At 53.2% G+C, this 23822-nt stretch overlaps 2 protein-coding genes across 2 annotated transcripts in view; both read right to left on the bottom strand.

Annotated features, from left to right (window-relative positions):
- Nucleotides 1-187: 187 nt before the first annotated feature.
- On the bottom strand, nucleotides 188-12541 carry tmem145 (transmembrane protein 145). Its single transcript, XM_088904954.1, has 15 exons — nucleotides 12212-12541; nucleotides 6541-6615; nucleotides 6384-6461; nucleotides 6152-6238; nucleotides 5098-5199; nucleotides 4868-4952; nucleotides 4517-4588; nucleotides 4188-4256; nucleotides 3802-3882; nucleotides 3383-3461; nucleotides 2878-2971; nucleotides 2595-2767; nucleotides 2163-2283; nucleotides 1720-1911; nucleotides 188-1639 (listed from the first exon to the last, which is right to left on the bottom strand). The coding sequence occupies exons 1-15, from the start codon at nucleotides 12329-12331 to the stop codon at nucleotides 1415-1417; spliced, it is 1653 nt and encodes a 550-aa protein (XP_088761080.1). The 5' UTR covers nucleotides 12332-12541; the 3' UTR covers nucleotides 188-1414.
- Nucleotides 12542-14809: 2268 nt separating this feature from the next.
- Nucleotides 14810-23822, bottom strand: part of lipeb (lipase, hormone-sensitive b) — a 20280-nt gene continuing 11267 nt past the window's right edge. Inside the window, 13 exon segments of the mRNA XM_088905288.1 lie at nucleotides 14810-17998; nucleotides 18119-18436; nucleotides 19243-19433; nucleotides 20748-20891; nucleotides 20966-21193; nucleotides 21868-21927; nucleotides 21930-22011; nucleotides 22553-22635; nucleotides 22638-22703; nucleotides 23045-23098; nucleotides 23101-23136; nucleotides 23139-23232; nucleotides 23321-23466. Of these exon segments, the coding sequence (XP_088761414.1) occupies nucleotides 17564-17998; nucleotides 18119-18436; nucleotides 19243-19433; nucleotides 20748-20891; nucleotides 20966-21193; nucleotides 21868-21927; nucleotides 21930-22011; nucleotides 22553-22635; nucleotides 22638-22703; nucleotides 23045-23098; nucleotides 23101-23136; nucleotides 23139-23232; nucleotides 23321-23466 (1937 nt within the window). The 3' untranslated portion in view covers nucleotides 14810-17563.

Below are 23822 nucleotides of genomic sequence, written 5' to 3'. Positions count from 1 at the left end.
TGCTGGGGTCGTGAGGCCTGGGGCCAGACTGGGCTCTGACAGAGCTGACTGGGAGGCAGACTGGGAGACAGACTGGGGGTCTGACGGGGCAGAGGGGTGACAGGAGCTGGTGGGGTCACTCCTGTCCTCCCTGCGCGAGCGGAGCAGCTGCAGCCCCTGTGGACGAAGGACAGGCTGGACTCCTGGGTTCTAATAACAATCGACCATCTTTAATTTGGCAAAATTACATGGACAAGTTTGAACACGATTTCCCCCTGTTTGACACAATACAGTCCAGCTCTTCAGGGGCGGGCGCTCCTGTCCTCTCTGGCGTGGGCGACTGGTGATCTGGAGAACCAATCAGGGCGTCGGTCACTGCTTCAGTGTTTGTCTCCTTTTCACTGTCTCCCTGTGTCCAGTGTCACGTCTCTGTCCGAGTGCTGTGTCCAGTGTCTCTGTGTCCAGTGTCACGTCTCTGTCCGAGTGCTGACTCCAGTGTATCTGTGTCCAGTGCCTCGTCTCTGTCCAAGTGCTGTGTCCAGTGCCTCGTCTCCGTCCGAGTGCTGAGTCCAGTGTCTCTGTGTCCAGTGTCTCGTCTCTGTCCAAGTGCTGTGTCCAGTGCCTCGTCTCCGTCCGAGTGCTGAGTCCAGTGTCTCTGTGTCCAGTGTCTCGTCTCCGTCCGAGTGCTGAGTCCAGTGTCTCTGTGTCCAGTTTCTCGTCTCTGTCCGAGTGCTGTGTCCAGTGTCTCTGTGTCCAGTGTCTTGTCTCCGTTCAAGTGCTGTGTCCAGTGTCTCGTCTCTGTCCAAGTGCTGTGTCCAGTGTCCAGTGTCTCGTCTCTGTCCGAGTGCCGTGTCCGGTGTCCAATGTCTCGTCTCTGTCCGAGTGCCGTGTCCAGTCACGCTGCGGTGTCCCTGGTCGTCCTGTGGAATGACCGCGCTGTGTCTCGTCGTCAACAGAGGCGTGAGTGGTTCCTGCGCTGGCCCGGGGCTCGAGGAGGATGATGGGAAGAGCCCCCTCCTGCTCCCACCTTCTCTGGGCAAACGAGTCCCAGTGATCTCTCCTTCAGTCTGTCCTCTCCTCTCCTCCTCCTCCTCCAGGCTCGTCTCTCCTCTCCTCCTCCTTTCTCTTCCTTCAGTCTCTCCTCTCCTCTCTTCTTACAGTCTTTCCTCTCACTTGTTGTCCCCTCCGCCCTCATTCTCCTGTCTCTCCTGTCCCCTCCACCCTCGTTCTCCTGTCCCCTCATTCTCCTGTCTCTCCAGTCCCCTCCGCCCTCGTTCTCCTGTCCCCTCATTCTCCTGTCTCTCCTGTCCCCTCCGCCCTCGTTCTCCTCTCTCCTGTCCCTTCGTTCTCCTCTCTTCTGTCCCCTCCGCCCTCGTTCTCCTGTCTCACCTGTCCCCTCGTTCTCCACTCCTATCTCCTCTTCTCTCCTGCTCCCTCAGTCCAGCGGGACCCGGCCTGTCCCCCCTCCCTGCATGCTGAAGTACTCTGTAAAGGGGGCAGCGTGACGTTGGGGGGCAGGGGGTGTCATGGGGGACAGCAGGGGGGGCAACGGGGGTGGGGGCAGGACAGAGCTGAGCTCGGCCGTCGTCGTGGTGATGACCTTGCCGTCCCTGCAGGAAGACTGTCCCTTCTGGGCCACCGTCTCCTCCAGCTTCTCGGCCTGCGACAGAGACAGGGGGTCAGGAGGGGTCAGAACGACGCAGGGCTCACCTGTCCTGCCACGCTGCTGCAGTGCCTCACCGTGGCCAGTGGGGGCGCCGCGGTGTTGATGGAGAACAGCTCGGTGAAGTTGGGCACGGAGTCGCCGATGAAGCTGACGTTGCCGTAGGCGTGGTGGGGGAAGGCCTCGCCCGGGCTGCTCATGATCCCGATCTGGGACGTCCGAACGTGGTACGGGAAGTTCTTATTGGCTGCCGAGGGGCGCGTGATGATCTGAGAGAGGAGACACACTGCTGTCCTCTGCTAGACACACTGCTACACACACACACACTGACAGGACAGGAAGCGTGTGACACTGACCAGGAAGTGGGTCAGGCAAACAGGAAACATGTGACACTGACCAGGAAGTATGGAAGGCAAACGGGAAGCGTGTGACACTGACCAGGAAGTGGGTCAGGCAAACGGGAAGCGTGTGACACTGACCAGGAAGTGGGTCAGGCAAACGGGAAGCGTGTGACACTGACCAGGAAGACCACATGGGCATACAGGTGAATTCCAAGCTGTATCCCATTGACAATCTTCTCCCTTGCCCACTTCGGGATTCCGAAATTTGCTATCAGGGCCATGACTGGGACAGCGAAGAACCTGGAGAGTGTTAATAGTGATGATGTACACCTCTGTACCCCACCTGTTTCTCTCTCGGTCTCCCCTCTCCTGCAGCCTGTTTCTCACCATCCTTATCTCCCCATCCCTCCCTCTGCACCCTCTCTCCCTGTGCCCCCTGTCACCCTGTCTCTCCCTGCCCCTTGTCTCTCTCTCTCCATCTGCACCCTCTCTCTCTCTCTCTCTCTCTCCCTCCCTGCTCCCTGTCTCTCCCTGTGCCCCGTCTCCCTCTATCTCCCCCTCTGCCCCCTCTCTCTCTCTCTGCCTCTCCCTGTGCCCCCTGTCTCTCTCACCAGAGGGTGTAGGTGGCGAAGAAGGGCACGTAGAAGGCCTGTTTCTCAGGGTAGTGCTTCAGGGTGATCAGCACAGCATAGCAGAACCAGACGTAGGCCAGGAACTGCAGTGCGATGAGCCCGTAGCCCGCAGGGGAGTCGTAGGCGTACAGCACCAGGCCGGGGTCGAAGAACTGCGGGCACAGAGAGGCGCGGTCAGGGTGGGCCTGTCACGGCTCTCCGCAGAGGACACACACGGGGGTCACCACAGGGACCGACCACACAGCTCCACTCAGATCCGTACCTCCGCCTCATAGATGAAGAGGATGATGTGAGTGATAGTGTAGAGAGTCATATAGACAGACAGCTTGACTGAGCCACTGTGACTGATCCTGCCCCTGGAACAGAGAGAGAGAGGGGTTAATACAGACACACTGACTGGACACTCCAGTACATTAACACTGCACTGAGAGAGAGAGGGGGTTAATACAGCCACACTGACTGGACACTCCAGTACATTAACACTGCACTGAGAGAGAGAGGGGTTAATACAGACACACTGACTGGACACTCCAGTACATTAACACTGCACTGAGAGAGAGAGAGGGGTTAATACAGACACACTGACTGGACACTCCAGTACATTAACACTGCAATGAGAGAGAGGGGTTAATACAGACACACTTACTGGACACTCCAGTACATTAACACTGCACTGAGAGAGAGAGGGGTTAATACAGACACACTGACTGGACACTCCAGTACAATAACACTGATGCTTGTTAAGAACAGTCAGACAGCGCCCTCACCTGGTGACAGTGAATCCCTTCCCCAGGAGGATCAACATCAGCAGAAAGACCAGGAAGCTGACAGAGAACAAGAGCTTCGCTGCAGTGAGACAGAGTGGAGAACCAGGAGGGTTAACACACTGATCATGAGGGCACATGTCTGCAGATTAAACCCTCACATCAGGTAGACGGGCAGAGAGATAGACAGGCAGGTATACACACTGACAGAGAGACAGGCAAGCAGGTGTACACTCTGATAGACTGGCAGGTATACACACTGATAGAGAGACTGGCAGGTATACACACTGATGGAGAAACACAGGCAGATAGGTATACACACTGACAGAGAGACTGGCAGGCAGATATACACACTGATAGAAAGACAGACAGAGACTGGCAGATATACACACTGATAGAGAGACAGGCAGGCACACACATACCCAGTATTTTGAGGCTGGTGTTGCCCACTCCATCGCTGGCATACAGACCCCAGTATATACAGAAGAACAGCAGACTGAGAACTGAGAGAGACAGAGTTCATTACAGCACACTGCTCTACAGTTTCGTTTCTTCAGTCAGGGGTTAAAGGTCACTGTGAAGCTGGGCTCATGAAGACAGTACCTGGCTCAGTTCAGTCCCTGAGAGCCCTAACCCTTTATTCCTTTATTCAAGGGTTAAAGATCTCAGATGCTGGGGCCGCTGTTACTCAGATGACCTATAGAGAGTGCTGTCTATTATAAAAACGGACTCCCCTGACTCCCTCCGTGCCCCTCAACCCTCACGCCCCACACCCCACACCCCACACCCCCCTGTGGGTCTGTCTCACCCTCCACTCCTGCTGCAGTCATGAACATCTTGTAGGTGGTGTGGAGAAGCTGCCGTCCCCTCAGGGTGTCTGAAACACACAGCTGGTTTAGAGAGGAATAGTCTCACAGACAGAGGTACAGACTCACAGACAGAGGGGTACAGACTCACAGTCAGAGGTACAGACTCACAGACAGAGGGGTACAGACTCAGAGTCAGGGAGATACAGACTCACAGAGAGAGGTACAGACTCACAGACAAAGAGGTAGTCTCACAGAAAGCTACAGACTCACAGAGAGATACAGACTCACAGACAGAGGTACAGACTCACAGACAGAGGTACAGACTCACGTGCGAAGTAGCAGGAGAGGATGAAGACCAGAGTGAAGATGAGGAGGAAGGTGATGTCTGTCTCCAGGATTCCTGTGGAGAGAGAGGCTGCTGCATCACTGTGCTCCTTCATCCCAGTCTTGCTGGACTCCACCTGATCCACCTCTCTCACTCACCTCCTCTCACCTTCTTCCCTCCTCCCCTCTCTCCTCCTCTCCCCCCTCTCTCTCACTCACCTTCTTCCCTCTTCCCTCTCTCCTCTCCTCCCTCTGCATTCTCTCCTTCCTCACTCTGACATCACTTTCTCTCCCTCTGTCCTCTCCTGCCTCTCCCAGTCTCCTCCTCAGGCCTCTCTGTCTCAGTCTCTCTCACCGAACTCATCTGCGGAGAAGTGCCGTGTCCAGAAGGACTGCCCATTGGTCAGCTTCATCTCGTACTCCAGCTCCAGACCGTCGCCCTGAGGGAGAGACCACAGAGGAGGGAGATGGACAAACTCGCCAGTGTCTCAGCATGTCTGTCAGTGCTGTCCGTCGCGTCACTGTCCAGCTGTGTCCCTGTGTGTCCAGCAGTCCAGGGGGTACAGCTGCCATGGAGATCCTCACCCCACACTTGCTGAGAGCGATGTACCACCATCTCTCCCTGACCGAGCGAAAACTGCGGCCTCCCACACAGCTCAACACCTGAGATCCCTGCTGCTCTTCCACCTGAGAGAGAGAGGGGTCAGTACAGACACACTGACTGGACACTCCAGTACATTAACACTGCACTGAGAGAGAGAGGGGTCAGTACAGACACACTGACTGGACACTCCAGTACATTAACACTGCACTGAGAGAGAGAGGGGTTAATACAGACACACTGACTGGACACTCCAGTACATTAACACTGCACTGAGAGAGAGAGGAGTTAATACAGACACACTGACTGGACACTCCAGTACATTAACACTGCACTGAGAGAGAGAGGGGTTAATACAGACACACTGACTGGACACTCCAGTACATTAACACTGCCCTGAGAGAGAGGGGTTAATACAGACACACTGACTGGACACTCCAGTACATTAACACTGCACTGAGAGAGAGAGGGGTCAGTACAGACACACTGACTGGACACTCCAGTACATTAACACTGCATTGAGAGAGAGAGGGGTTTATACAGACACACTGACTGGACACTCCAGTACATTAACACTGCACTGAGAGAGAGGGGTTAATACAGACACACTGACTGGACACTCCAGTACATTAACACTGCACTGAGAGAGAGAGGGGTTAATACAGACACACTGACTGGACACTCCAGTACATTAACACTGCACTGAGAGAGAGAGGGGTTAATACAGACACACTGACTGGACACTCCAGTACATTAACACTGCACTGAGAGAGAGAGGGGTTAATACAGACACACTGACTGGACACTCCAGTACATTAACACTGCACTGAGAGAGAGGGGTTAATACAGACACACTGACTGGACACTCCAGTACATTAACACTGCACTGAGAGAGAGGGGTTAATACAGACACACTGACTGGACACTCCAGTACATTAACACTGCACTGAGAGAGAGGGGTTAATACAGACACACTGACTGGACACTCCAGTACATTAACACTGCACTGAGAGAGAGGGGTTAAAGATGCTGACTCACCACACAGCCCGACCAGGTGTAGCGAGTAGTCAGGTTGATAACCTGGTTATTCTCTGGCCGCAACACCGCCTCCTTCTGGTAGCAGTCCTGTATAGCAACACAGGGTAAGACTTACAATAACAGACTCTTTGGTTCACAAAACTTTCACTGAAGGGTAATTTTTCACAGTCATTAAAGACAGATGGTGAGAGAAGACAGACAGGTGGACACATGGACCGACAACCACACCAACCTTGTCCTGTTTCTTGTACACCGCTGGCCACTGAGAGCTGTCGTCAAAATAGAGCAGTATGTTCTGACAGCACCGAGCCTGGGAGGAAGAGAAGGGTTAGGGTTCGTACTTTAACACTGCACCGCAGTCTCATTCCACAGACAGGCGGCAAACTCACCTTTGGGTATCGGAATCGAAAGTCGAGGCGTCCAAAGTCTGTCAGGAAACAGAACCTGGTGAGGAATACCCAGTCCTGGGACACAGGGAGAGAGCAGCTGTTACTGGGAGTGCAGAGCTTTTCAGGAGCCTCAGAGCCGACAGTTCAGCACCTCGCCCACCCTGCAGGGGGCGCTGCACTCCATCACAGTTCAACCACCCCGTTTGAATGGAGTGGAGCTCGTCGTCACGGCAATGCAGTCAGCGCGGAACAGCGCTAGGTGAGACATCCTCTTCGGGGTACAGCAGCACCGTCTTTACTGGGGACCTTCATCCTGCAGCCCTGCTGGCAAGAAATTCTACCGCACTCTTCATCGCTGTCCTTTAGTGCACTGTACTGTCACAGCCAGCACTGAGCAGGAACTCACATCCTGACAGGTCTGTCTGTAATATACTACACCTGACTGCAGTATACTGTCACAGCCAGCACTGAGCAGGAACTCACATCCTGACGGGTCTGTCTGTAATATACTACACCTGACTGCAGTATACTGTCACAGCCAGCACTGAGCAGGAACTCACATCCTGACGGGTCTGTCTGTAATATACTACACCTGACTGCAGTATACTGTCACAGCCAGCACTGAGCAGGAACTCACATCCTGACGGGTCTGTCTGTAATATACTACACCTGACTGCAGTATACTGTCACAGCCAGCACAGAGCAGGAACTCACATCCTGACGGGTCTGTCTGTAATATACTACACCTGACTGCAGTATACTGTCACAGCCAGCACTGAGCAGGAACTCACATCCTGACGGGTCTGTCTGTAATATACTACACCTGACTGCAGTATACTGTCACAGCCAGCACTGAGCAGGAACTCACATCCTGACGGGTCTGTCTGTAATATACTACACCTGACTGCAGTATACTGTCACAGCCAGCACTGAGCAGGAACTCACATCCTGACGGGTCTGTCTGTTATATACTACACCTGACTGCAGTATACTGTCACAGCCAGCACTGAGCAGGAACTCACATCCTGACGGGTCTGTCTGTAATATACTACACCTGACTGCAGTATACTGTCACAGCCAGCACTGAGCAGGAACTCACATCCTGACGGGTCTGTCTGTAATATACTACACCTGACTGCAGTATACTGTCACAGCCAGCACAAAGCAGGAACTCACATCCTGACGGGTCTGTCTGTAATATACTACACCTGACTGCAGTATACTGTCACAGCCAGCACTGAGCAGGAACTCACATCCTGACGGGTCTGTCTGTAATATACTACACCTGACTGCAGTATACTGTCACAGCCAGCACTGAGCAGGAACTCACATCCTGACGGGTCTGTCTGTAATATACTACACCTGACTGCAGTATACTGTCACAGCCAGCACTGAGCAGGAACTCACATCCTGACGGGTCTGTCTGTAATATACTACACCTGACTGCAGTATACTGTCACAGCCAGCACTGAGCAGGAACTCACATCCTGACGGGTCTGTCTGTTATATACTACACCTGACTGCAGTATACTGTCACAGCCAGCACTGAGCAGGAACTCACATCCTGACGGGTCTGTCTGTAATATACTACACCTGACTGCAGTATACTGTCACAGCCAGCACAGAGCAGGAACTCACATCCTGACGGGTCTGTCTGTAATATACTACACCTGACTGCAGTATACTGTCACAGCCAGCACTGAGCAGGAACTCACATCCTGACGGGTCTGTCTGTAATATACTACACCTGACTGCAGTATACTGTCACAGCCAGCACTGAGCAGGAACTCACATCCTGACGGGTCTGTCTGTAATATACTACACCTGACTGCAGTATACTGTCACAGCCAGCACTGAGCAGGAACTCACATCCTGACGGGTCTGTCTGTTATATACTACACCTGACTGCAGTATACTGTCACAGCCAGCACTGAGCAGGAACTCACATCCTGACGGGTCTGTCTATAATATACTACACCTGACTGCAGTATACTGTCACAGCCAGCACTGAGCAGGAACTCACATCCTGACGGGTCTGTCTGTAATATACTACACCTGACTGCAGTATACTGTCACAGCCAGCACTGAGCAGGAACTCACATCCTGACGGGTCTGTCTGTTATATACTACACCTGACTGCAGTATACTGTCACAGCCAGCACTGAGCAGGAACTCACATCCTGACGGGTCTGTCTGTAATATACTACACCTGACTGCAGTATACTGTCACAGCCAGCACTGAGCAGGAACTCACATCCTGACGGGTCTGTCTGTAATATACTACACCTGACTGCAGTATACTGTCACAGCCAGCACTGAGCAGGAACTCACATCCTGACGGGTCTGTCTGTTATATACTACACCTGACTGCAGTATACTGTCACAGCCAGCACTGAGCAGGAACTCACATCCTGACGGGTCTGTCTGTAATATACTACACCTGACTGCAGTATACTGTCACAGCCAGCACTGAGCAGGAACTCACATCCTGACGGGTCTGTCTGTAATATACTACACCTGACTGCAGTATACTGTCACAGCCAGCACTGAGCAGGAACTCACATCCTGACGGGTCTGTCTGTAATATACTACACCTGACTGCAGTATACTGTCACAGCCAGCACTGAGCAGGAACTCACATCCTGACGGGTCTGTCTGTAATATACTACACCTGACTGCAGTATACTGTCACAGCCAGCACTGAGCAGGAACTCACATCCTGACGGGTCTGTCTGTTATATACTACACCTGACTGCAGTATACTGTCACAGCCAGCACTGAGCAGGAACTCACATCCTGACGGGTCTGTCTGTAATATACTACACCTGACTGCAGTATACTGTCACAGCCAGCACTGAGCAGGAACTCACATCCTGACGGGTCTGTCTGTAATATACTACACCTGACTGCAGTATACTGCACTGTACTGTCACAGCCAGCACTGAGCAGGAACTCACATCCTGACGGGTCTGTCTGTAATATACTACACCTGACTGCAGTATACTGTCACAGCCAGCACTGAGCAGGAACTCACATCCTGACGGGTCTGTCTGTAATATACTACACCTGACTGCAGTATACTGTCACAGCCAGCACTGAGCAGGAACTCACATCCTGACGGGTCTGTCTGTAATATACTACACCTGACTGCAGTATACTGTCACAGCCAGCACTGAGCAGGAACTCACATCCTGACGGGTCTGTCTGTTATATACTACACCTGACTGCAGTATACTGTCACAGCCAGCACTGAGCAGGAACTCACATCCTGACGGGTCTGTCTGTTATATACTACACCTGACTGCAGTATACTGTCACAGCCAGCACTGAGCAGGAACTCACATCCTGACGGGTCTGTCTGTAATATACTACACCTGACTGCAGTATACTGTCACAGCCAGCACTGAGCAGGAACTCACATCCTGACGGGTCTGTCTGTAATATACTACACCTGACTGCAGTATACTGTCACAGCCAGCACTGAGCAGGAACTCACATCCTGACGGGTCTGTCTGTAATATACGACACCTGACTGCAGTATACTGTCACAGCCAGCACTGAGCAGGAACTCACATCCTGACGGGTCTGTCTGTAATATACTACACCTGACTGCAGTATACTGTCACAGCCAGCACTGAGCAGGAACTCACATCCTGACGGGTCTGTCTGTAATATACTACACCTGACTGCAGTATACTGTCACAGCCAGCACTGAGCAGGAACTCACATCCTGACGGGTCTGTCTGTTATATACTACACCTGACTGCAGTATACTGTCACAGCCAGCACTGAGCAGGAACTCACATCCTGACGGGTCTGTCTGTTATATACTACACCTGACTGCAGGTACAGTCAGAGATTTCTTTTTCTGCACATCTAGATGGAACTGGACACTTTCCTGTTATTTGGCAGGCAGGCAGGCAGGCTGTGACCCCAAGAATGCTCTTAGAGTTTGTGCTTACACACTCACAACCCAAAAAGGGGCCCTCTGCTGTTGTCATGGTAACTCCAGCGTGCCCAGCTTTGAGATTGCCATGGAGACTGAAAGAGGCCCCACAGTCTCACTCACAGTGTCTGACTGGACACTCCAGTACATGAACACTGCACTGAGAGAGAGAGAGGGGTTAATACAGACACACTGACTGGACACTCCAGTACATTAACACTGCACTGAGAGAGGGGTTAATACAGACACACTGACTGGACACTCCAGTACATGCACATGGAGAGACAGGTGCCTGTGCTGTGTGATTTATCCAGGTGGTGGAGAGGTCTGGGAGCAGGGGAGCGGTTCTGAATGATTAATGTCTTGATCAGAGGTGGTGGCCCGACAGATCCCAGAGCACACGCTGCAACGCTGGGGGCAGAGGGGGAAGGTCTGTGCAGGGGCTGAGACTGGGGTTCCCCAGTTCCGAACCTCAGCACGCCCGCACACTTCCACACCAGCTAGCTTTCACAGTCCAGATCCAAACTGAGCTCATTTTCCATTGAACTGGAGTCTCATGCACCAGCGAGCTGTATGTGCAGAAGGTCACCCTCCCCTCCCCCAGGGGGCGCTCTTTCGGACCCTTCCACTGCCCTCTCTGCAGGGAATGAGGAATAACGCTGGCCTTTTCCCTCGGTCCTGGAGCAAATTATAGATTTCCTTTGCGGTCGTAATTCCGAAATCCTTCTGCGTGCTCTTAAAAGATGAAGCAAGTCTTGAGGGTTTTCCATTCTGGATAAGGAGCTGCCTTTGCTGTTAAATTAATTGCTTTTCCACAATTAGTCAATTAAATAATGAATGAGCAGCCGCGGACTCAGGCCCTCTGCCCTGCTCTTTGCGTGAAGCTCTCATTAAGAATTAATGAGCTGGTAATCAGCCAGTCACCTCCTGACAGAGTGTCTTCATTATTGACGGGAAAGGTCAGCACTCTCAGAGTGGAGAGCCCTGCTCCACAGCTCCTCTTACTGCAGGGAGCTGCGTGATGAAGGAACGTCCACACCAGAGCCCCCACTGCCACAGCAGTCTGATCCGCTCCAGGTGTGACAGGGCTGTCAGTCAGACTCCCAGTGCACAGCAGTCTGATCCACTCCAGGTGTGACAGGGCTGTCAGTCAGACTCCCAGTGCACAGCAGTCTGATCCGCTCCAGGTGTGACAGTGCTGTCAGACTCCCAGTGCACAGCAGTCTGATCCGCTCCAGGTGTTACAGGGCTGTCGGTCAGACTCCCAGTGCACAGCAGTCTGATCCGCTCCAGGTGTGACAGTGCGTCTGTGAGAACGCAGGGTGAGTTGTGAAGGAAGCTGCAGTACATCAGACCGCTGTGCAGCAGGAGTCTGATGACAGCCCCTGTGTGTTTACCGCGACACCGCTGTCCCAGGTTCGGCGCTGTGTGGGCGGCGGTACCGACGAGTTGCCGCCGCCCCACTGAGCCCCACTGCAGTATCGATCAGTATTACGGAGAGGAGGAGGAGGGGGGGGGGGAAATGCAGGTTGCTACGATACATCCGCGCGCGTACACACAGACTGGCAGCGGTCTCGCTCAGTGTGCGGCGTGACTGCGTGGGGTGTCTGTCGGTGGGTCTCGGGTCTAATGTTGTTTTGAAAATTAAACGGAGCATCGCATTTGCGGTAGCGCACACACACGCACACACACACACACACAGAGAGCCACAAGAGCTGCGCTCACCTCTTTCGTGCTCACGGTACCCTTGACGTATTTCCCCAGAACCGAACCGGCGCACAGAACGCACGACACCACGGCGAGCCGCAGGACCCCCGCCGGGCGCTTCGGCAGGGCGGACTCCATTATTTTCCCCCTCCTCTCGCCCGTCCTCGTCTCTCGCTGGAGCTGCGCTGGGTTTCGCTGCGATTCCCTCCTCCGCGCCGCGGCAGCCGGAGAGCGTCGGGGGCGAGCGAGAGCCGGGGGCGCGAGGGGGTTCGGTGCGCGTCCCCGGCGCTCGGCTCCCAGCACCGGCTCGGTTTCTCGGGCGCGCCCCCGCCAGCCCGTCTCCCTCCCGTGAACGGAGGGATGCGCGCCCCCGAACCCCAGATTGCGACAAACAGTACAAGTGACGGAGGGACGTCCGACGTTTCGAGGTTTCTCAATAAAAAACCAATACATGTAAGATCAGAATAATGATAAAGATCTCGTATTCTTACCAGTAACGCGCATTCAAAAATTACAGACTCGGCTATTGTCTTCACAGTGATAATGCCTGAAAGTGATACTGCTATTAGCAATTGTAAACTCATTATTATAGCCACTATCAGCGAGAATGAAATCTTAGTCATGCCGTGTTGTAATATAATTACAGATGATTCCGGGGAAAAAAGTGAATTCAGGGGGAGTGTGAGAGGAGAGGGACAGCAGTGTCTCTAGCAGTGTCTCCAGTCCAGTCAGGGGTGTGTCAGTGTGTGAATTCAGGGGCAGTGTGAGAGGAGAGGGACAGCAGTGTCTCCAGTCCAGTCAGGGGTGTGTCAGTGTGTGAATTCAGGGGCAGTGTGAGAGGAGAGGGACAGCAGTGTCTCTAGCAGTGTCTCCAGTCCAGTCAGGGGTGTGTCAGTGTGTGAATTCAGGGGCAGTGTGAGAGGAGAGGGACAGCAGTGTCTCTAGCAGTGTCTCCAGTCCAGTCAGGAGTGTGTCAGTGTGTGAATTCAGGGGCAGTGTGAGAGGAGAGGGACAGCAGTGTCTCTAGCAGTGTCTCCAGTCCAGTCAGGGGTGTGTCAGTGTGTGAATTCAGGGGCAGTGTGAGAGGAGAAGGACAGCAGTGTCTCCAGTCCAGTCAGGGGTGTGTCAGTGTGTGAATTCAGGGGCAGTGTGAGAGGAGAGGGACAGCAGTGTCTCTAGCAGTGTCTCTATAGTCCAGTCAGGGGTGTGTCAGTGTGTGAATTCAGGGGCAGTGTGAGAGGAGAGGGACAGCAGTGTCTCTAGCAGTGTCTCCAGTCCAGTCAGGAGTGTGTCAGTGTGTGAATTCAGGGGCAGTGTGAGAGGAGAGGGACAGCAGTGTCTCCAGTCCAGTCAGGGGTGTGTCAGTGTGTGAATTCAGGGGCAGTGTGAGAGGAGAGGGACAGCAGTGTCTCCAGTCCAGTCAGGGGTGTGTCAGTGTGTGAATTCAGGGGCAGTGTGAGAGGAGAGGGACAGCAGTGTCTCTAGCAGTGTCTCCAGTCCAGTCAGGGGTGTGTCAGTGTGTGAATTCAGGGGCAGTGTGAGAGGAGAGGGACAGCAGTGTCTCCAGTCCAGTCAGGGGTGTGTCAGTGTGTGAATTCAGGGGCAGTGTGAGAGGAGAGGGACAGCAGTGTCTCTAGCAGTGTCTCCAGTCCAGTCGGGAGTGTGTCAGTGTGTGAATTCAGGGGCAGTGTGAGAGGAGAGGGACAGCAGTGTCTCCAGTCCAGTCAGGGGTGTGTCAGTGTGTGAATTCAGGGGCAGCGTGAGAGGAGAGGGACAGCAGTGTCTCTAGCAGTGTCTCCAGTCCAGTCAGGGGAGTGTCAGTGTGTGAATTCAGGGGCAGCGTGAGAGGAGAGGGACAGCAGTGTCTCTAGCAGTGTCTCCAGTCCAGTCAGGGGTGTGTCAGTGTGTGAATTCAGGGGCAGTGTGAGAGGAGAGGGACAGCAGTGTCTCCAGTCCAGTCAGGGGTGTGTCAGTGTGTGAATTCAGGGGCAGTGTGAGAGGAGAGGGACAGCAGTGTCTCTAGCAGTGTCTCCAGTCCAGTCAGGGGTGTGTCAGTGTGTGAATTCAGGGGCAGTGTGAGAGGAGAGGGACAGCAGTGTCTCGTCCAGTCAGGAGTGTGTCAGTGTGTGAATTCAGGGGCAGTGTGAGAGGAGAGGGACAGCAGTGTCTCCAGTCCAGTCAGGGGTGTGTCAGTGTGTGAATTCAGGGGCAGTGTGAGAGGAGAGGGACAGCAGTGTCTCTAGCAGTGTCTCCAGTCCAGTCAGGAGTGTGTCAGTGTGTGAATTCAGGGGCAGTGTGAGAGGAGAGGGACAGCAGTGTCTCCAGTCCAGTCAGGAGTATCTCAGTGTGTGAATTCAGGGGCAGTGTGAGAGGAGAGGGACAGCAGTGTCTCTAGCAGTGTCTCCAGTCCAGTCAGGGGTGTGTCAGTGTGTGAATTCAGGGGCAGTGTGAGAGGAGAGGGACAGCAGTGTCTCTAGTCCAGTCAGGAGTGTCTCAGTGTGTGAATTCAGGGGCAGTGTGAGAGGAGAGGGACAGCAGTGTCTCCAGTAGTGTTAATAGTACCTAAGTGCCAAATGTGCATGTAAATGGATAATAAACAGTTGAACCCAGTTTTTAGAATAGATATTTTTATTCCTTTAAAAATGAAAAAATACAGATAAAATCAGAAAGCATTCCACAGCATCTATATATACTGTATATTTGTATTCATATATAGCATTTTAGAATTTTGCATATTAACAATAATTATGACAACATCATGGAGTAAAAATAAAGTTTCCAAGAGTTATTGTTTAAGAATACAGACATTCAAGTCACACAGGGTGCACTTCAGGTAGAAACCGTTTTACAGGAAGTGATGTCATAGAGGTATGCGGCACAACTGTTAATGCAGTCCCCAGGGAAACGTACCAGGACTCTTTTTAAACAAGTGTTATGTATATTAAAATAAAGAGCACAATAAAAGAACTAAAGACAGGTTTTTAGAGACCAACCAAAGCTTAACAAGACCTATCCCCTCTCACCCCCACCCACAGAGTGCAGAGTGCAGCCCATCAGACTGAGAGGTCACAGAGAGGACAGCGAGACAGAAAACCACCTGAGGCCACGAGCACAAAGACATGAAGACAGACAGGATCAACAACAACTAGCAAACATCTGAACACAGCAAGAGAGCGAGACAGGCAGGAGAGAGAGAGACAAGCAGGAGAAAGAGACAGGCAGGAGGGAGAGAGAGAGACAGGCAGAAGAAGGAGAGGGGACAGAGAGAGAAAAGCAGGAGAGATGGGGGAGACAGAGGGAAGGAGACAGGAGAGACAGAGACAGACAGAGGGAACAGAGATAGAGGAGAGGCAGAGACAGACAGAGGGAAGGAGACAGAGGAGAGGCAGAGACAGACAGAGGGAACAGAGATAGAGGAGAGGCAGAGACAGACAGAGGGAAGGAGACAGAGGAGAGGCAGAGACAGACAGAGGGAAGGAGACAGAGGAGAGGCAGAGACAGACAGAGCGAAAGATGGGCACATCCCCATCAAGCTGGCTGGGTCGGTCTCCTCCCGTCTTTTTGTTCCCGAAACAAAACTCCTCCCTCTGAAAGAGCCGTCCCGGAGCCGAAGCACAGCAGCAGTGCTGGGAGGAACCCCCCCCATGAGCTCCTGTCCCAGAGCCCCCCGCTCCGTCTCCACATGGGCCCTGGGCAGACTCTTAATTGGCTTAACGAGGGCCTGATTAAAACTGCCACCAGCCCTCTCCCTGGGGGGGCAGAGGATTTCCTTGTAGGAGCTGAGGACACTCATGACACACAAAGTCAGAGCCCCGCAGGTGGGGGGTCCCTGGGAGAGACACTCGGTACCAGAGGGATTACAGTGACAAAAGTACAGCTGCAGCCTTTAGACAGGAGCACAGCTACTGAGAGTTCATTACTGTGTAATTACAGCCTGTAACAATGCACACAGGGTGAAAGGCTATAATCACAGCTACTGACAGAGCTAATAACCATGTAATTACAGCCTGTAACAATGGACAAACAGTTAAAGACTGTACTCACAGCTACTGAGAGAGTTAACTACTCTGTAGTTATAGTCTGTAACCATGTACACATGGTTAATGACCATAATCACAGATGAGAGAGTTAATTACTGCATAATTACAGGCTTTAAAAATGTACACATGGTTCAAGACCATAATCACAGCTATTGAGAGAGTTAACTACTATGTAATTACAGCCTGTAACAATGTACAGTTAAAGACTGTAATGACAGCTAATGAGAGAGTTAATTACTGCGTAATTACAGCCTATAACAATGTGCACACTGTTAAAAATAAGGATTTCAACAATCTAGGGAATGAGAGATTAACCTTGCTGGAGTTAGAAACACTGTAACTCTTATCTGTTATTCGTCCTGTGTAGATACTTCTTTAACACTTTAATTGAGTAGTAAACAATATCTGGAGTAAATAGCATCATCAAGAGCTGCTGCAGTAGTTAATAAACGTCATTACATCTATCCATTATGCAGTTGACAACAGTGTAATGACACTCATCTGTGACATAGCTACAGTTAATAACAATGTAATTACAAGCACCAATGATGCAACTGTGGTTAATAACAGTGGCTGTAGCTGCGGTCACTGGTGAGATCACAGTTATCAAGACTGAAGATGTTAACTTTCAGTTAACAGTTTGTTTTTCAGTAACCTTCTAAAACTGATAACTGTAATTTCTCCTGTTGGAAAAGCCTGTGTAGTAACATGTGAATACACTTACTGACATCAGAGCGAGTGGTGACACAATGTTCTTACCATTATTCAGTTCAAAAGAAAGCAGATTTTAGTGGTTGAGGTGAACCCATTAATAAAAATGTAACAACCTCTATTAAAAACTTTGCTTCTAGTTAGAAAATCAGGGGCTGATCAGGCAACAGGGGATGAGGTTAGACTGCAGACATCCCAGCGGAGAGGCAGTGCAGAAGGCTTGAAGGGTGTGTGTGTGTGTGTGTGTGTGTGTGTGTGTGTGTGTGTGTGTGTGTGTGTGTGTGTGTGTGTGCCAGTTTGTGTGTGTCTGTCTGTGTGTGTATCAGTGTGTGTGTGTTTGTGTGTCCGTGTGTGCAGTCTGCTGTATCAGTGTGTGTTTTTTGTGTGTGCATGTGTGCAGTCTGTGTGCTGTTTGGTTCACTGTGCAGTATACTTCTTTTCACACAAACTAATTCCTCTTTCAAACTCAAAGCTGCTGATGCTGTTTAAAGTATTAAAAACCATCCTGCGCCTCCAGGCAGACAGGGGGCACTATCCTCTCTCTCCTTCCTCTCTCTCTCAGCTCGTTTCTCCACCCCCTGGTCTCCTTCCTCAACCTTCCTCTCTCTTCATCTCTGTCTCAGGCTCCAATCTCCCTACAGTCTGAGCTGCTCTGAGCCACTCCGGCTGTAAGCCCCTCCCCTTCCATGCTGCTGGCTCCACCTCCCTGGGATAAAGCAGGCCCACGATTGGTCCACTCAGGCTTGGTCCCTCCTGTTTTAGCCTCTGGGGTGGGGCTCGGAGTATGATTGGTCCTCTCCAGCTTCCGATGCTTGCGAATGGTGGCCTGTTGCAGTGGGGGCGGGATTCGGGGCGGGGCCTCCTGCCTGAAGATCTCTCTGATTCGCTCCACGCAGATGGAGGCAGCCTCCCGGGTCTCCCTGGAGAGCTGCGATAGGCTGAGGAAACCATGAGGGAGGTCCTCCACCACGCACAGGGTCACCGGCTGGTTGACGGCCCGCAGGCGCTTGGCGAACATCACCGAGTCGTCCAGCATCGGGTCCAAAGCGCAGGCCTGGCAGGGAGGGGATACCAGAGATCAGTACCTCTCTCCTCCTCTCCCCCCCTCTCCACTCTCCCTCCTCCCCTGTCCTCCTCTCCTCCTCCTCCCCTCTCCCCCTCCCCGCTCTCTCACCACGATGTGCAGAGGGGGCAGGCCTCTCAGCATGCTGTCGGGGGCCAGCAGGGGCGACATGTAGGGGTTCCTGACGATCGGCGAAGTCTGCAACCTCATCTCTGCCAGCTGCTCCGAGCGCAGGGGCTTGAACCCCTCGGGGAAGTCGGGGGCAGCGCTGGGGGGCTCGGAGGAGGGGGCGCAGGGTCCAGAGAAAGGGGCGCTTTCTGGAGACGGCACATCTAACACAGGTGGTGACGGGACCCCCTCTGACAGCCCCCCTCCAACACTGGACTCCACTGAGTCATCTTCAGTGAGGAAGAAGCTGACGTCTTCAGGCTGAGACACAGAGAGGTTAATAAACACTGAGCACTGCACTACATTAACACTGCACTGAGAGAGAGGGGTTAAAACAGACTGAACACTCCAGTACATTAACACTGCACTGAGAGAGAGGGGTTAAAACACACTGACTGGACACTCCAGTACATTAACACTGCACTGAGAGAGAGAGGGGTTAATACAGACACACTGACTGGACACTCCAGTACATTAAAACTGCACTGAGAGAGAGAGGGGTTAATACACACACACTGACTGGACACTCCAGTACATTAACACTGCACTGAGAGAGAGAGGGGTTAATACAGACACACTGACTGGACACTCCAGTACATGAACACTGCACTGAGAGAGAGAGGGGTTAATACAGACACACTGACTGGACACTCCAGTACATTAACACTGCACTGAGAGAGAGAGGGGTTAATACAGACACACTGACTGGACACTCCAGTACATTAACACTGCACTGAGAGAGAGAGAGGGGTTAATACAGACACACTGACTGGACACTCCAGTACATTAACACTGCACTGAGAGAGAGAGAGGGGTTAATACAGACACACTGACTGGACACTCCAGTACATGAACACTGCACTGAGAGAGAGAGGGGTTAATACAGACACACTGACTGGACACTCCAGTACATTAACACTGCACTGAGAGAGAGAGGGGTTAATACAGACACACTGACTGGACACTCCAGTACATTAACACTGCACTGAGAGAGAGAGGGGTTAATACAGACACACTGACTGGACACTCCAGTACATTAACACTACAGTGCACAGGGTGGGCAGTACCTTGTGCAGGGAGTCGGGGGGCGCTGTGCTGGTTGCCAGGGAGTTGTGCCGGTGGGTGCCCAAGTCCTGGCAGGTTTTGCTCTTCAGGGAGTCTCTCTTCACTGAGAACGAGGTCGGGGGTACTGGGGGTACCGGGGGATCGGAGTGTGGTGAGCCGAGGCTCGCCTCAGAAACACTCTTCCTCACAGAATCTGAGAGAAAGAACAGGACAGGTGTGGGTCTGTATCCCACTGGAGAGACACCGTGTGCCCACAGACAGGTGTGGGTCTGTATCCCACTGGAGAGACACCGTGTGCCCACAGACAGGTGTGGGCCTGTATCCCACCGGAGAGACACCGTGTGCCCACAGACAGGTGTGGGCCTGTATCCCACTGGAGAGACACCGTGTGCCCACAGACAGGTGTGGGTCTGTATCCCACTGGAGAGACACCGTGTGCCCACAGACAGGTGTGGGCCTGTATCCCACTGGAGAGACACCGTGTGCCCACAGACAGGTGTGGGCCTGTATCCCACTGGAGAGACACCGTGTGCCCACAGACAGGTGGACAGAGAGACAGGGCAGCATGCAGGTAAGTGACCAGACAGATGGATCAGTGTGGAATTACAGGCATTCAATCTCAGCAAAGCCAAAGAGCTGCACAGACAGATGCACAGGAAATGCCGGGGGGAAATATTTAAGTGAGACACACTAAGGGTATTCTCCTCTCCATTCCCTTCTCTCCTTCAGTTCATCTCCCTCTCTCCCCTCTCTCTCTGTGTGGAGAGGGACAGAACTGTGCTCCTCTCTCTGCGTGGACAGAGAATGCAAAAGGAGATTAACTGGGTTCACAGACAACATCTGACTCGGTTGCCTGGGAAACAGCTGCAAGGACACAGGAAGGGAGAGGGAGGGAGGTGATTGGAGGATGGTGGCATGCCATGTGACCATGCCTGGACGACGTCATGGGACCTGCACAGGGGGTGAGGGGAGGGGTAACTGAGCTGACATCAGTGGAAAGAAAAATAAAATTCTTTGTTTATTCCTACTTTTCTTTTGTTCAGAGAAACATCAGATTATGTCGCACTCTAACTCTTCAAGACAGATAGCTGGAATTTGAATATAACGACCCTTCTTTTAAATCTGCCCTTTTGTTCTTCCGGACTGACAGCTCAATCACCAATCCCTGGCCAAGCCGACAGCAGGTGGGCGGGGCTTTGTGATGGGCGTTGCTAGGTAACTTCAGAGAGACTCTCCTACCAGGGGGCAGCTGGAAAGAAGAGGCGGGGCTTGGGAGGCGGAGATAGTGCATCAGAAAGGTCAAGGGTCGCCTGAGGCACGCCCACAGGCGCTGACACACTGCAGAGACAAGAGAGACTAAAAGACAACGGGGAGTCTGGGATACTGGAGGAGCTTCTCCCTCACGCATATTAGTACGGACGCCAAGTTAATACAGACAAATGGCAAAAATACTGGTGCCAAGAACGTGTTCCTGCACACACACTGAGGGAGCGGAGAGGCGCAGTACCGGCGCTCCGGCGGGTGTCCAGGAGGGAGTGGATCCAGTTGCTGGCTCCCTGCCGGAAGTCTCTGAGCAGCAGGGCGGTGTCTCTGCGCACCATGGACAGGGCGCTCAGCTTCTCCAGCTGCCTGTCGGCCTGCGGCTCCGTGCCTGCGGGCAGAGGGACAGGGGGGTGAGCGGGCGGCCGGGCCGGGCCGGGCCGGGCGGCGGGCGGCGGCACGTACCCGCGTAGGCGCTCAGGCACTTGGACAGCACGCTGAGGGGCAGCAGCGGGTCGATGAGGGTCAGCAGGCGCGAGGGCGAGGCGGTGGCGGTCAGCAGCGTGGCCGGGTACGCCGCCATGATGCCGTCCGGCAGCCGCACGCCGAAGGAGGCCGCGCGCATCGACACGGTGAGGCACAGGTTCCCCCCCGCGCTGTCACCCGCCAGGCACACGCGCTCGCCTGTCCAGCCTGGGGAGAGAGGGAGAGAGAGGGGGAGAGAGAGGGAGGGGGAGGGAGAGAGGGAGAGGGAGGGAGGGGGGGAGGGAGAGAGGGAGAGGGAGGGAGGGAGGGAGGGGGAGAGAGAGAGGGAGGGGGGGAGAGAGAGAAGGAGAGAGAGAGGGAGAGGGGGGGAGAGAAGGAGAGAGAGGGGGGGAGAGGGAGGGGGAGAGAGGGAGAGAGAAAGGTGGGGGAGAGAGAGAGGGAGGGGGGGAGAGGGAGGGGGAGGGGGGAGAGAGAGAGGGGGGGAGAGGGAGAGGGAGAGGGAGAGAAAGTGAGTTAGTGAGAGAGTGAGTATGTGCGAGTGTGACAATGTGAGTATGGTGAGAGTGTAGGAGAGTGAGTGTGTGAGAATGTGTTTGAGCAGTGTGTCAGTGTGTGAGTGTGTGAGCAGTGTGTGAGTGTGTGTCAGTGTGTGTGTCAGTGTGTATCAGTGTGTCAGTGTGTATATATTACCCAGGAGGTGGCAGTTCTTCAGAGCCCAGCAGTAGAGTCAGTGTGTGTGAGTGTGTGTCAGTGTGTGTGAGTGTGTGTCAGTGTGTGTACAGTATAATTACCCAGGAGGTGGCAGTTCTTCAGAGCCCAGCAGTAGAGTCAGTGTGTGTCAATGTGTGTGAGTGTGTGTCAGTGTGTGTACAGTATATTACCCAGGAGGTGGCAGTTCTTCAGAGCCCAGCAGTAGGCGTAGAAACACTCCTCCAGTGCCCGGGGAACGGGGCCTCAGGGGCGAGTGAGTAATCCACTGACAGAATGGGGACCCCCAGAGCCTGAGTCCAGCTCTTCAGATAGGGCTGAGAGGGAGGACAGGGCACACATGAGGACCCCTGGGGTTCAGTCTGTCACAGCCTGAAGGACACACACTGTACACAGGTACCCCTGGGGTTCAGTCTGTCACAGCCTGAAGGACACACACTGTAACAGGTACCCCTGGGGTTCAGTCTGTCACAGCTGAAGGACACACACTGTACACAGGTACCCCTGGGGTTCAGTCTGTCACAGCCTGGAAGGACACACACTGTACACAGGTACCCCTGGGGTTCAGTCTGTCACAGCCTGAGGACACACACTGTACACAGGTACCCCCTGGTTCAGTCTGTCTCACAGCCTGAAGGACACACACTGTACACAGGTACCCCTGGGGTTCAGTCTGTCACAGCCTGAAGGAAACACACTGTACACAGGTACCCTTGGGGTTCACCGTCACAGCCTGATGGACCACACACTGAGGATCAGTACAAAGGTACCCCTGGGGTTCACTGTCACAGCCTGTGTGCCCACACAGCCTCTCTCCCTCCCTCTATATCCCTCCATCCATTCCTCTCTCCATCTCACTGTACCCTCATGGGATTTGGAGGTCTGGGCGACGAAGCCACCACCATGATAGTGGACGATGAGGCAGGGAGAACAGGGAGAGGCCTGGACTTCAACCCCAGAGAGAGAGACGGGCCCTCGGAGCGACAGAGGGACAGCAGCTCCGCGCTGTCTGAGAGAGAGAGAGGGGTTAATCCAGACACACTGAGTGGACACTCAGTACATTAACACTGCACTGAGAGAGAGAGGGGTTAATACAGACACACTAACTGGACACTCCAGTACATTAACACTGCACTGAGAGAGAGAGGGGTTAATACAGACACACTGACTGGACACTCCAGTACATTAACACTGCACTGAGAGAGAGGGGTTCATACAGACACACTGACTGGACACTCCAGTACATTAACACTGCACTGAGAGAGAGAGGGGTTAATACAGACACACTGACTGGACACTCCAGTACATTAACACTGCACTGAGAGAGAGAGGGGTTAACTTGGACACCACCAACCTGTCCCTCTCTCAGTTCGTAGGACAGTAGCCTCATCTGGACAGGTGCAGGGCACAGTGTGCCACAGGGGGCGTGATGGTGACCATGAGGCGGGGTCAGAGGCCAGCGGGAGGTCGAAGGGGTCAGGGGGCACGGAGAGGGTGCGGTTGACCCGTACTGTGGTGGACGTCATGCTGGCCAGACTCTGTTAACAGAGAAAGACAGAAGACTGGTCAGCAGTGGCAATCCCAGCGGGTCAGCTGGGGTAGAGGACAGGCCTCAGTGCCTCTTACCGAGAGCACCTCCGTCTCTGTGATGTTCCAGAAAGTCTTCCAGAACTGGACGTCCAGGTTCTGGGTGATCCGCTCAAACTCGGCTCCTCTGAGTTCTGGGTCAATGGCATACTTCCCACTGGTAAAGAACGAGCTAGCAGCCACTCCTGAAAAAGACAGAGGGGTTAATACAGACACACCGACTGGACACTCCAGTACATTAACACTGCACTGAGAGAGAGGGGTTAATACAGACACACTGACTGGACACTCCAGTACATTAACACTGCACTGAGAGAGAGAGGGGTTAATACAGACACTGACTGGACACTCCAGTACATTAACACTGCACTGAGAGAGAGAGGTGTAATACAGACACACTGACTGGACAATCCAGTACATTAACACTGCACTGAGAGAGAGGGGTTATACAAGACACACTGACTGGACACTCCAGTACATTAACACTGCACTGAGAGAGAGAGGGGTTAATACAGACACACTGCCTGGACACTCCAGCCCT

Source organism: Atractosteus spatula, chromosome 25 (assembly GCF_055471065.1).
Source record: "Atractosteus spatula isolate fAtrSpa1 chromosome 25, fAtrSpa1.hap1, whole genome shotgun sequence".
Classification (NCBI taxonomy): domain Eukaryota; kingdom Metazoa; phylum Chordata; class Actinopteri; order Semionotiformes; family Lepisosteidae; genus Atractosteus; species Atractosteus spatula.
Note: the sequence above shows the minus strand (reverse complement) of the source record. Positions and strands in the feature narration are given on the sequence as shown.

Bases quoted from the DNA above. Each gene is read 5' to 3' on its own strand.
- tmem145 (XM_088904954.1), bottom strand. From the start codon at position 12,331: ATGGAGTCCGCCCTGCCGAAGCGCCCGGCGGGGGTCCTGCGGCTCGCC. The intron at 4,953-5,097 runs GTGAGGATCTCC...TCTCTCCCTCAG, and splicing joins TCGCTCTCAGCAAGTGTGGG to GGCGACGGTCTGGAGCTGGA. The intron at 3,883-4,187 runs GTGAGACAGACC...TGTCTCTCTCAG, and splicing joins GACTGCAGCAGGAGTGGAGG to TTCTCAGTCTGCTGTTCTTC.